Source organism: Sorghum bicolor, chromosome 3, assembly GCF_000003195.3.
Source record: "Sorghum bicolor cultivar BTx623 chromosome 3, Sorghum_bicolor_NCBIv3, whole genome shotgun sequence".
In the NCBI taxonomy this organism is placed as follows: domain Eukaryota; kingdom Viridiplantae; phylum Streptophyta; class Magnoliopsida; order Poales; family Poaceae; genus Sorghum; species Sorghum bicolor.
The window spans coordinates 14,934,811-14,947,594 of NC_012872.2; the positions used below are offsets into that span (position 1 = coordinate 14,934,811).

General features: G+C 44.3%; 2 protein-coding genes across 2 annotated transcripts; one reads left to right on the top strand and one right to left on the bottom strand.

Moving 5' to 3' along the window:
- On the top strand, window positions 2,510–7,701 carry LOC8060330 (myb-related protein P). The gene is made up of 3 exons (XM_002455476.2): window positions 2,510–2,811; window positions 2,967–3,096; window positions 6,522–7,701. The coding sequence occupies exons 1-3, from the start codon at window positions 2,679–2,681 to the stop codon at window positions 7,342–7,344; spliced, it is 1,086 nt and encodes a 361-aa protein (XP_002455521.1). The 5' UTR covers window positions 2,510–2,678; the 3' UTR covers window positions 7,345–7,701.
- On the bottom strand, window positions 9,276–10,591 carry LOC110433975. Its single transcript, XM_021457275.1, has one exon. It carries the CDS (start codon window positions 10,568–10,570, stop codon window positions 9,578–9,580), a length of 993 nt encoding a protein of 330 aa, XP_021312950.1. The 5' UTR covers window positions 10,571–10,591; the 3' UTR covers window positions 9,276–9,577.

Below are 12,784 nucleotides of genomic sequence, written 5' to 3' on the forward strand. Positions count from 1 at the left end.
GTGTCATTGCCCATGTCTCGTTGTCTACCATTTGTATAATACTGACATTTGAATTTGTATGCTAGGATGGTCCAGCTTTTGGCTACTTCCAAAGCGCTCGCTAGAAGCGCAATGTTTGTATGGTCAAAATCTTCTACTCTAATTATAATAATGTGTAAATCTTCTACGTATTCGAGAAAAAAATTTGGCATGAGCTTGATATGAATTTTTAGATAATATATGTTATATATTAAAAAAGGCGGGAGTTCTCATAAATATATTACTTATCTTCATATTAGAATCTTAAAGCCAGATATACGAAGGCTTTGAGACAATACAATAGCCTAAATCCTCCCTCCCAAATCCTTATCAAACCAAAAAATATATAACCAAGCAAAAGCAAGATTATATATATGTTGGTGATACGGAAAGATGCCACAAAATCAGTGGGAAGTGGAAACATGGGAGGCACATCCGCACATGACCTCTGTTCTCTCTGGTCTCTGCATGCATGGGCTTGCAGATGCAGAATGAGAGGAACCACACGGAGAAAACTGCATGCAGGGCCCATCCTAACGAGCAATCATCGAGGGCGAGGGCGACTGTCATCGTGGGATTCCAAAATAAAAACAAAAATCACAGGCACCATATACATCGCACCACGTTGTTGTTTTTTTTTCTTTCAATGTACTGCTGTGCCCGGGCTCGGTACCTGTTCCCTGTCCGTGCATGTGCATGCTAGGCCTTGTTTAGTTTCTCAAAAATTTTGCAAAATTTTTTAGATTCTTCGTCATATCGAATCTTTAGACACATGTATGGAGTATTAAATATAGACGAAAATAAAAACTAATTACACAGTTTAGTTAGAATTAACGAGACGAATCTTTTAAGCTTAGTTAGTATATGATTGGACAATATTTATCAAATACAAACGAAAGTGCTACGGTGTCGATTTTCTAAATTTTTTTTGAAACTTTTGCAAAAAATTTCAGATTTCTTGTCACATCGAATCTTTAGACACATATATGGAGTATTAAATATAGACGAAAATAAAAACTAATTGCACAGTTTAGTCGGAATTAACGAGACGAATCTTTTAAGCCTAGTTAGACAATATTTATCAAATACAAACGAAAGTGCTACTGTGTCGTTTTTCTAAAATTTTTTGCAACTAAACAAGGCATAAAAAGGCCGTGTATCTTCTGTTTCTGGGCGTGCCATCCATCCATCACGTGAAAAGCTGTCCGGCTTTCTGGAGCAAAAGAGAAAAAGCGAAAGGGGAACAAACAGCTCCAAAATGCTGCTAACGTGGGGGGTCTTCTTGGCCATCGAGAGCTGAACAGCACCCAACAAGTGAGGCGGAGGCAATTTTGTAATGCAGTAAATTCAAGATCTGCTGTTGATACAGTCTAACTGATTGATTAGTACGTGTGTGTGTGGCTGTGACACGAGCCGCACATGGATCTACCCACCAAAGGAGCTGAACCTTATGTTCCACGCGCATAGGGGCATGTGGGTTCTTTGGTTGCTTCTTTGTCTTACTGAACGAGATATGAGAAGATAAATCCCATGGTATATATCGTTATTTTGTCATAGTATAGAGTCTTTTTTAATACCTACGCCTCTCCTCCAAAATAATATCTAAGATAGCTAGGTGTGTATCTTTACACACTTAAACATCTTCTCTAAATCGTTCTACTTATAAAACACCAACCTTCCTTCATTGCTAGTTGTCTAGCTGCTAAATGCTCCGTCATTCATTCTAAATTGTAAGTTGTTCTGCACTTTTTAGATACCGTAGTTTTTTATTATGTAACTAGCTAGATATAATGTACATAAGATATATAACAAAAGCTATGTACTAAGAAAAGTTAGAATCAGTAAACCCAAACGACTTATGGTCTATGATAAAGGTATGAGCGAGAACATACTCACATGCTTGTTAGAAAATTTTTAAATTCTAAACTATCAAGTTTCTCTTGAACATAATTCATCAATTTATTTGATTACTTGTGTTTCTTAGGTAAGTAATGTTGAAAAGGTTGTGAATTTACTACACTTAGATATTCGAACGTGCTATGCATGCTACAATATGTCATGCTAGGCCGGTCATAATCATGATTCATGAATGAGTTTATTTTCAGATAGCCGACTAGATAATACCAAAGGCAAGAAAAAATGACGGGAAATTATCAGACAGCAACCATCCAAAAACAAAATGAATGAAATTATGAAAAAGTGCATAATACGAAAATCCCCTCCAACTCCAATTACAAGCGTGTCTCTCGTGGAGCCCCAGGGGTGCACGTAACGGCGAGGGCCCCTGGGTCTTCTGGGGGACCTTCCACGTGTCAGGCCCAGCGCCATGAATTCCCTGCGCAGGGAGAGCTGTGCCCACGCTCTAGTTGTTACGTGCCCCCGGTGAAACGTCCCACACAAATTGTTAGAACACCCATCTGATCTTCTTGGTGTGCTCTGCCGGGTGTGTATATATGTGTGTCCGTATCAGCAGAACCCCAAGCAAAGGTCTCCCTTTTTCAGCCAGCCCACTCCACAGCGCAGGCGAGGCACGCAAGAGGGAAGAAGCCGCATTTCTTGCAGTTGCAGTGGTGATCTCTTTCTCTTCCTGCGTCTCCTCCTCCTCCTCGCTCTCCTGTCCTCTCCTCTCCCAAACAGAGAAGCCTCTGCTAGTAAGGAGGATGGGGAGAGCGCCATGCTGCGAGAAGGTGGGGTTGAAGAAGGGGAGGTGGACCAAGGAGGAGGACGAGATCCTGGCGAGGTACATCAAGGAACATGGCGAAGGCTCATGGAGATCACTGCCCAAGAATGCTGGTATGGATCCAACAACATACATACATATTCCTAATTGACTTGATTATTCAGAGGAAAACTTAAAAAGGAAACTCTTGAGAAGTTGCAGATTATTAGTTCTTTGTTTGCCCATAAGATTGATTTCTGACCAATTAATCTGTCTGCTGCTGCTGCAGGGTTGCTGCGGTGCGGGAAGAGCTGCAGGCTGCGATGGATCAACTACCTGAGGGCGGATCTCAAGAGGGGGAACATCACGGAGGAGGAGGAAGAGATGATCATCAAGCTCCACGCCACGCTTGGCAACAGGTACCCACCCATGACCCATATCTATCTATCTGCCATTCTCTCCCTCAACCTCAGCTGCTTGGCTTGTGTGCAGACTCCATCTTTCTCTTTGATTCCTGCATTTGAACAACTTTACACATGCTGGGCCGCTTCAGAGTTCAGGGTTCTTGTTCTTGCACAACATAGCACTAGTAAAAATTCTGTGATTTCTATGTCACCCTTGCGTGTGTCTGGAACTTGCGAAAACTGACAAGAACCTGAATAAACCCTGAAACATATGCTGCGCGTGGCGATGAGAGTTAGCAGATGAGACTGCAAAAACTAAACCTGACATAGTAGGCACTAAGGATTAATTTAGGACCGTCACGTATGTAGAAAATTAGTATAAAACTACTTTGTTCTAATGAGCACCCCTGAATTCTAGCGTGGAGCACTGGTAGGCACCCATGATTTGCATCTTTTCCGATGGAAGACACCGCGTGTAACAATTCAGAAACGATTAATTTGGCTTTTTTTTAAGTAAGATTAATTTGGCTTTACTTAGGTCCAATTCACCTTTTTCCTGTGCAAAGTGAAAACGATGTCCCAATAGCCTAAGAAGATCTGTTCACTGTTAGTAACTTCCCCCCTTCTTCCACTGAAAGTCTGAAAAGAGAAGGAAACAAAATGGTAGAGGAATACAAAGTTGGTAAATTCATTCATTCAGATGGAGCCTGATTAGCTAGTCTCTTTGTTTTAGAAAAAGAAGAAATAAAATGAAATGGTGGTTGAAATATAGTTTTAGAAAGCAGAGGTGCGCAAAACCAAGATTACTACTGCCTAATAAAACTGTGAAGAGATCACGGTTTTAGCAATGGCATGGCCATGATATGTTCAAAACTAGTGCAGACGTGAGGTTTATCATTGGGTCCAACCAAGCATATCTGTTTTTCCGGAACCAAGTAGCATCTTTGAAACAGAACCGACACCGTAGTGGATTTTTTTTCCTAAAGTCAATTTTTTAAAAAGAAAAATAAGAAGAAGGAGAAGAAAAAGAAGAAGAAGAAGCTGTGCACCAGCACAACAGCATGTGTTATTAGTGTCGTGGTGCACCATCTTGTTGGCTAGTAGTAGAAACGTTGTCAAAACACATGTCTTCGTATACTATAGCCGCCTCCTGGTTTCCTGATCAATCAAGCAAGCAAGCAAAAAAAAAAAAAAAGAACATGGACGGGTCGGTCGGTCCATCACACCTTACAGTCAATGGGACACTTTTTCTTGTCAATTGTCATGTGGTTGAACGAAGTGGAGAGTGTCTTGTTGGCCAGCGCCATGCATGCAAGAGATCTGTCGCTTTGCGCCGAGGTGGCGAGTGGCCGATATTTCCCTGCATCCGATCCGCCCTCGTTGCCCTCGTGCGCGCACGCAAAAAAACGAAGCGTGCAGTGCAGTGCAGTGCCTGCCGCCATGGAAAAAGGAGCAGGGCAGGGCAGGGCACGAGAAGTCCTCGGCTCTTGCGCGCCATCTCCATCGCGCATCGGTGAGGTGTCTGCAGGTGTAAGTGCCGCCGCGAACGAGACGAGAGAGCCCCCGCCGGCCGCCGCCGTCGGCGTCACGCATTGGTTTCGGGTGGGGACGCAACGTACGCAACGCAACACAACAGTGCAACACACACGCATTGAAAATGAATGAATGGAACGGGCCGGGGGGGCACTGCACCTGCACTGGCGCTGACAAAGACATGCGCCGATGCAGGGGCAGTCGTTTTGCCACTTGCTGCCAAGCGGTCCGAGGCTCCCTCACCACGTGGTTTGATTTTTAACTCAAACACGAGGTGACAGAAAAGGTCAAGAGTAGAAAAGAATATTCCTTTGTAGTCCTGCGAATATTATAGCTAAGGCTCTGTTTAGATTGGGGATAAAATTTTTTTGGATGTCACATCAGATGTGTCGGAAGGATGTCGGGAGGAGTTTTTAGAAACTAATAAAAAAACAAATTACATAGCTCGTCAGGAAACTGCAAGACAAATCTATTAAGCATAATTAATCCGTCATTAGCACATGTGGGTTACTGTAGCACTTAAGGCTAATCATGGAGTAACTAGGCTTAAAAGATTCGTCTCGCGATTTTCAACCAAACTGTGTAATTAGTTTATTTTTTTATCTACATTTAATGTTCCATACATGTGTCCAAAGATTCGATGGGATGGATAAAAAATTTTTAGATAGGGAACTAAACAGGGCCTAAAAGCTAGGGCACCCAAAATCAACCCACGCGATGAAGGAGTGCACTGCACGTATATTTTTGTTTTTGCTGGACATTGCTCGATCTGTTTCGTTCCGTCTCCTGGTGATCCAAGCATTGGACCGAGGTGGCCACCACCCCAAGCACCGGTCCGCGATCACATTGTATGACTATATAGGACGCCGGAGTAGTGGCCTGAGAGTCAGACCCACCTCTCAGCTCGTTTCTCACGTGGGACTAGACACATATTATAGACGTAGTAGTACGTGTCTCTCTCGGCCACCGTGTGCGTGCTCGTCACGTGACACACGCACAACACTTGTCGGCAGACAGACAGTACACGCCTGCGCGCGCCCCGTCACTACATTGTGCGGCTTGCTTTGGAATCTCACCGTGGCAACAAGAATATACCTCTCACTACCTTTTTGAGACATCACAAAAAAACTCCGAGGGCAACTTAACGTGCGCCTGACACAGACCATATGAAAGTGTGAGAGGCTAATTGGCATGCAAACACTTAACGTTTTTTCCCCTCAAATTTGCATCAATCATATCGCTCATATATATCTCAACTCCGAGGGCAACTTAACGTGCGCCTGACACGGACCATATGAAAATGTGAGAGGCTAATTGGCATGCAAACACTTGCGTTCCTCCTCGTTCGTGTCCCATGCATGGTCCATGCATGGATCGCAGGAATGAATAGCATGCAGCTGCAGCAATCGGGCCGACCATTTCATTTATACACGCCGCAACTAGGGTTGTTGGATCACCAGCACGCCTATTGATTGCCACATGTGTACGTCTGCAACCCTGAACATCTTGCGGCCATGGCAGGCAGCAGCAGCCAGGCATGGACCAGCCAGCCATGACCGGCAGCCCTTGTGCACATCTATCTCCTGTTCTTTGCATTGTATGTATACACAGGCCTTATTTAGTTCCTAAAACTGAAAAGTTTTCGGAACTGTAGCACTTTCGTTTGTTTGTGGTAAATATTGTCCAATCATATACTAACTAGGCTTAAAAGATTCGTCTCGTGATTTACAGTCAAACTGTGTGATTAGTTTTTGTTTTCGTCTATATTTAATGCTTCATGCATGTGCCGTAAGATTCGATGTGACGGGAAATCTTGAAAATTTTTTGGATTTCGGGGTGAACTAAACAAGGCCACAGTTACACACACTGTTCTCTGAATCTCATGTTTCCTTTTTTTTTTCTCGCAGGTGGTCCCTGATCGCCGGACATTTGCCCGGCCGAACAGACAACGAGATCAAAAACTACTGGAACTCGCACCTGAGCAGGCGGGCGACCGACTTCCACGACGGCGTCGTCGTCAACATTGACCTCAGCAAGCTTCCCGGCGGCGGCAAGCGGCGCGGCGGCCGGGCCAGCCGAGGCATCGTGGCCGCGGCGGCCAAGGAGAAGAAGGCCAAGGGGAAGGCGAAGGAGAAGGACGACAAGGGCAAGAACAAGGTCGCCGCAGAAGCAGAGCAGCAGCAGCAGCTCAAGGACGACAAGGAGGAGGAGGAGGACGACGACGCCAACGTCTCAACTACGCCGAGGCCTCCTCAGTCTGACTGCGCCGCCGCCGCCGCCCAGAGCGAGGAGCAAGCGCAGGCCAGCGCTAGCGGCCTGACCTCCGATAATGGGCCCGAGGAGGAGGAGGAAGAGGACACGCTGGCTCTGAGCGAGGAGTTGGTGAGTGCGCTACTGGCGAGCCCCGGGAGCCCAAAGCTGGAGGTGGGCCCAGATGGCTCGTGCATGGACAGTGACAGTGGGCCGTCCGGGGACAGCTGCGGTGGGCCCGGCGGTGGGCCTTATGGCGACGTGGCCCAAGATCTGGACCTGGACGACAACGCCATCATGGACTGGGACTTGATGGGGCTCGACATCTCAGCCGCCGATGACATGTGGGACCCGCTGATGTGGGACTACGACGACCAAACGTTGGGGGTCCCGGAACCGGAAGGAGGAGGGGTGGGCCACCACCAGCAGCCGCAGCAGGACGAGGTGATGTCAGACCTCTTCTTCCTGGACAATCTCTAGGAGGCGACTCTGTGCATCTTTAGCATGGGCATGGCTGCTGTGATGTGTAGCTTTCGATTTGATGCAGTGTTAGTAGTAGTAGGTTTTGGGTGTGTTCAGTTCAGAGATGAGTGAGGTCTGAGTTCAGATAAGGGGAGTGTGCTTCAGTGACATTTTTGTCTGCTGGCCCGTAAAATGGACAGGATGTAGAAAAATAAGCGGTAGAATGGCACCTAATCCGCACGCAATGTTAGTTGGGATTTTGGAGACCTTTCAGCAATAGAGCCTGTATAACATCTGCAAAAGGAGAAAGGCAATAAATGAATAAATAAATAAAATTGGCTTCTGGGATTGGCATTGTCAGCTAACCCCTGAGTACACCATTTTTTTTTTAGAAACACAAGAGCTTTATGAATTCACGTCATGGATGAGAAATTTACAATCGCTGAGAGTTTAACTCCCTGAGCCAGTCTGGGAGTTTTTCCTATCCACGAAAGAAAAGAAAAGAATGAATTTGATACAAGTTGCCATCGCCGGCCGCACAGCTACGTGCAGCAGCATTGGCTTCAAGCTGGACAAAACACAACTTTAAACGACAAAAAAGTTCTTCCCAGCTCCAACCCCTACATCTGCTGTGCAAAGAATTCAGTCGAACACAAATACAGCCTAGTGCTGAAGCAACAGTAAAAAGCAAAAACTGCTCCGTCTGAACACTACATAATCAGAACAGTTACGGTAGCAGTTTGACGCAGCTTGTTCTGTTCCATGTTTTTAGTGGCTGGGGGGTGCTCCAGTGAAGTTCTATGTGTCAGTATGGTCGACTGTATGTTGAGAAGGTAAGAAACTGTAGACAAAAGAAATTAAGTGGTGGAATTACTCATTCTCGATTACCGTTTACAAACTAGGGTGGAGCCATTATCATTGTTAAATTTGGGAGAACTGTGGTATTCTGATTACATCCAACCAACAACATGACAGGGAAATGCTAATGAAACCCTGCAGTGAAAAAAAGAGAGACGATTTCACTTGAGATAGACCAAACAGTTTTCAGCAAGTTGCGGGGATTAATATCAACAGGTAGACTCATTCTCTGACTGTTTGGCTGGATTTCTCAAACTGGCACATACTTCAGAATGGAATGTTCCACAGCCTAATGTTCTAATCTCATGGCTCCTACTAATGTTCATCTTTGTGCATACTTTAGAATCAAGCTTGGCATGGACTACCCATTATCATTCATTCATTCATTCGTGAAACAGGGGGAACTCTACCATTCAGGTTACATCTGACAAATATGATCCATGATGAACACAGGTATGTGTTGGGAAGTATTTCTGGAATTTATCAAACAGCAGGAAATTTAATAAAACTCAAACTTCTCAGCAGATCAACCTACACTAATGTTTGTATATCGAAACTAACAAATGCAAGGGTCAATACTGCCATTTGCCAAGTAGGCCCTATTCATCTGTTGACTGTTTCATACTGAACTTTCCTAATCAGTCTAGCCAGTTCATCTCACGCAATCAAATCATCATAGAATCCCGAACATAATGTGTTCACATAATTCAGAATTGATAAGGATGGAATGAACTACCCATTATCATCCGCGATACAGGGAGGACTCTACCATTCAGGTTATAACTGACAATGCCATTCATGATGAACACAAGAACACATGTGTTGGAAAATATTTCTTAAATATTTTACTAATCAGTCCCAGTCAGTTCATCTCACACAATAAAATTTAGCACAAAATTGAGAACTGAGATGCTTTTGTCTATCTTTCAGAATGAACTGTCATGGACTACCCATTATTATTTATGGAACAGGGAGAACTGTAGCATTCTTCAGGGTATAATTGACGACACATGAACATATATGTATTGGAAATACATCTGAAATTGTTGGGGCAAATGCAATTTCACTTCAAAGTTCTCAGCACATAAATGTTTGCAATCCAAAACAGATGGCATGGGTCAACATTACCACCTAGGCCATATTCATTCACTGAACTTTTCACACAAGATTTCCGAAACGCCAAAGCAGTCTCATCAGCTCATCACACAATCTAATTTGCACAGAATTCAGCACGGAAATATTTCTGACACCTTAATCAGTTCAAAGAACACCACAATATAGTCTACTAGTATGCTGGATGAATGTTGCAGCAACAGTTTAAACTACATCACTCTACACGCCATCTAGTTCAGTTGAGTAGTCATTATTCAGTAATCAGCGCGGTTTCGATCACTTAGCTTACCAGAGTTTCCTGGTTGGTAGTCTTCTTGGATCTTTTCCCCTTCCTCCTCTTCCCTCCCCTTCTCTTCTGGGCAACAGCAGATTCACCAACCTCGGTTGCGGTTACCTTCGTCGCCGGCACCATGCTACATCTGTTCTCACCGTCAGCAACCACGGGCATACTCGATTTGATCCCCTGGGCTTGACTTCCACCGGAGTCGCAGCTCTTGTTGTTGGAGGCACGGATCGAGGAGCCGCAGCCCTCTCCAACGTTGAGCTCGCCGAAGACCTTCCTCCTCTGATCATCCACCTGCCGGACTCGCCGCAACGGCCCAGGCCCTTCCCCGGCACACTTCCTCTTGCTTCCGCCCCACGCGCTGTGGCTAACCGTCGGCGGCAGCGGCGGCGTCGAAGCAGCCGCGCGCCGCCCCCGCGGATGCGGCGTTCGTCCGGCGCCCGCGGCGTCCTGATCCCGCAGCGCACCGCGCTCGGGCGTCGCCCCGTGCGCCGCGACGGCCCCCTTGCTCGTGCCCGTAGCGGCCGCGCGCTTCCGGCTGCGGCGCGGGCGCGGGGCGGTGCGGAGGTGGAGATCCAGCTCGCGGTCGCGCGCGCGCCAGTCGACGCCCTTCTCGGCTAGCACCACCTCCCGCGGCCGCGCCGCGCCGAACGGGTCCGCCTTGATCTGCTCCCTCTCCGTCTCGCACCGCCGCTGCTCCACCTCCCGCGGCCGCGCCCCGCCGAACGGGTCCGCCTTGATCTGCTCCCTCTCCGTCTCCCACCGCCGCTGCTCCTCCTCCTGCTGCTCCCGCTCCTCACGCTCGACCTCGTCGGCCCAGGAGAAGCCGAACCGGATCCCGGGCTTGGAACCGCCGCGGTCGCTGCTCGTGTTCTCCATCGCTTTCCTTTCCTCTCTCTCTCTGAGTCTGAACCCGAGCGCGTGGGCAGTTCGAAGCGAAGTTTCGAAATGGGGTGCGGGTGGTGGGGTCTGGCTTGTAACGGTCGGCATTCGGAACTGCGTGGGCGCGCTGAATACGCTATGCATTTATCAAGGAAAAAAAACGTCGACTTGCGATGAGACCCAGATCCAAATCCATGACCTGCTCGGTGCTCGCAATATACTGTTTGTTCACATCAAATTTTTTTTGGATTTTGACACTGTAGCACTTTCATTTTTATTTGACAAACATTATCAAATTATGGAGCAACTAGGCTTAAAAAATTCGTCTCGTAATTTACAGTTAAACTGTGCAATTAGTTATCTTTTTTATCTATGTTTAATGTTTCATGCATGTGCCACAAGATTCGATGTGATGGGGAATCTTGTAAAGTTTTGGGTTTTTTGGTGTATCTAAACAAGCCCTTACTTTTGGATATATTAGGCCTTCACCAAAAAACCAAAACTTTTCAAGGCCTTGTTTAGTTCACCTTGAAAATCAAAAAGTTTTCAAGATTCCCCGTCACATCGAATCTTGTGGCACATGTATGAAACATTAAATATAGACGAAAACAAAAACTAATTACACAGTTTAGCTATAAATCACAAGACGAATCTTTTGATCCTAGTTAGTCCATGATTGGATAATATTTATCACAAACAAACGAAAGTGCTACAGTACCGAAAACTTTTCACTTTTCGGAACTAAACAAGGCCCAAGATTCTCTGTTACATCGAATCTTGCGGCGGAGCATTAAATATAGATGAAAATAAAAACTAATTACTCAGTTTATCTGTAAATCACGAGATGAATCTTTTAAGCCTAGTTACTCTATGATTAGACAATGTTTGTCAAATAAAAACGAAAGTACTACAATTCGTTTATTCACTGATGGATGGCTCAGATCTTGAGGTATAGTAAAAATGTGAAATTAGGGCACTCTCAATAATATGGCCTAGTTATTATAACTATGAGATACTTCTCCAATAGTATTAGATTTTAGCACATAACTTCTAACACGAATGGCTCCACATGACATCCTTAGATAATCTTCGAATATGACCATGAAACTGGCTTTTGTTCAAGAGATAACTCACCCTCTTTGATTAAAATATAGAACACGCCGTCCATCCTAGAAAGAATACAATTTTCGCTTTTTAAGGAGTCAGATAATTTGAACTTTGACTAAAATTAAATAAAAAATACTAATATGTATGATACAAAATGAATGTCATTAGATTAACTGCAGAGTATTTTTTTGTAATAAATTTATATGAAGATATAAATAATAATACTATTTACTATAAATTTAATAAAATTTGAACCAGTTTTTGACTAACATGAATCCCTTAATTGCATTCTTTTAGATGGAGAGAGTAATATGCTTAGAGTTAGCTCAAAAACCACTATTGGAGCTACCCTTAGTGTCATGGTTTCATCAAAACACAAAGTACTATTTTGCCCGTGAGAAAAGTCTTAGGAATCAACAAAAGTTGTAAGATCAACTTCAAGAAACTCTTTATATTTTTTCTTATTGATAGAAATAGAGATTTTGGAAAAAAAAAACTCCTCCAAATTTTTTTAAAAATAGATCTCTAAATATTTCTATTTACTATTTTTGATTTCTCGCTAGACAAAGATGGAGAGCACGATTAGCTCTCTAGAGTGGGGACAGGATATAGAAAACTATATAGGGAGTGGTTTTTATTCAAATAACTCCAAATAATAATTTAGAGTGAGTTTAACAAAGTCTCTTGGAGGTAACTCTAAGATTAAAATCACTACTATAACCGAGTAGAGTTCAAAATTGCATCAAAAGGCTTCTTTCGCTAATCCCTAATTCCCCATCTAAGAAGATTGAATGGGATTCAATGGATTAAAGGGATTTTTGACTAGTACAGTAAGTGATAAAATCCTGGTCAGGCCGTCTTTACATAACTTCTTTAGTCATAGGTCAAAAATGGCAACTTATATGTGAATATTGTCCACGGCTCCCCCAATTTTATGCAAGTGACTCTCTAAATAATAATTTAAAGTGAAATTTAGAAAGGCCTTCGGAGATGCTCTAACGAATCAAACGGGTCCTAAAAATTGCCACGATACATGGAAGTCTACAATGCACAGTATCTTACGAATCGTCGCTATGTTCAATACTTTCAAAAATAATGAAGTGCTTCAGATGTTGTATCTGTGAAAGTGGCTTCAAATGTTGAATCTAATGCCACTATTCCTCTGTATTTTGAATAGCCTAATCGAGTGGATGCCAAATAAACTAACACGGGCTC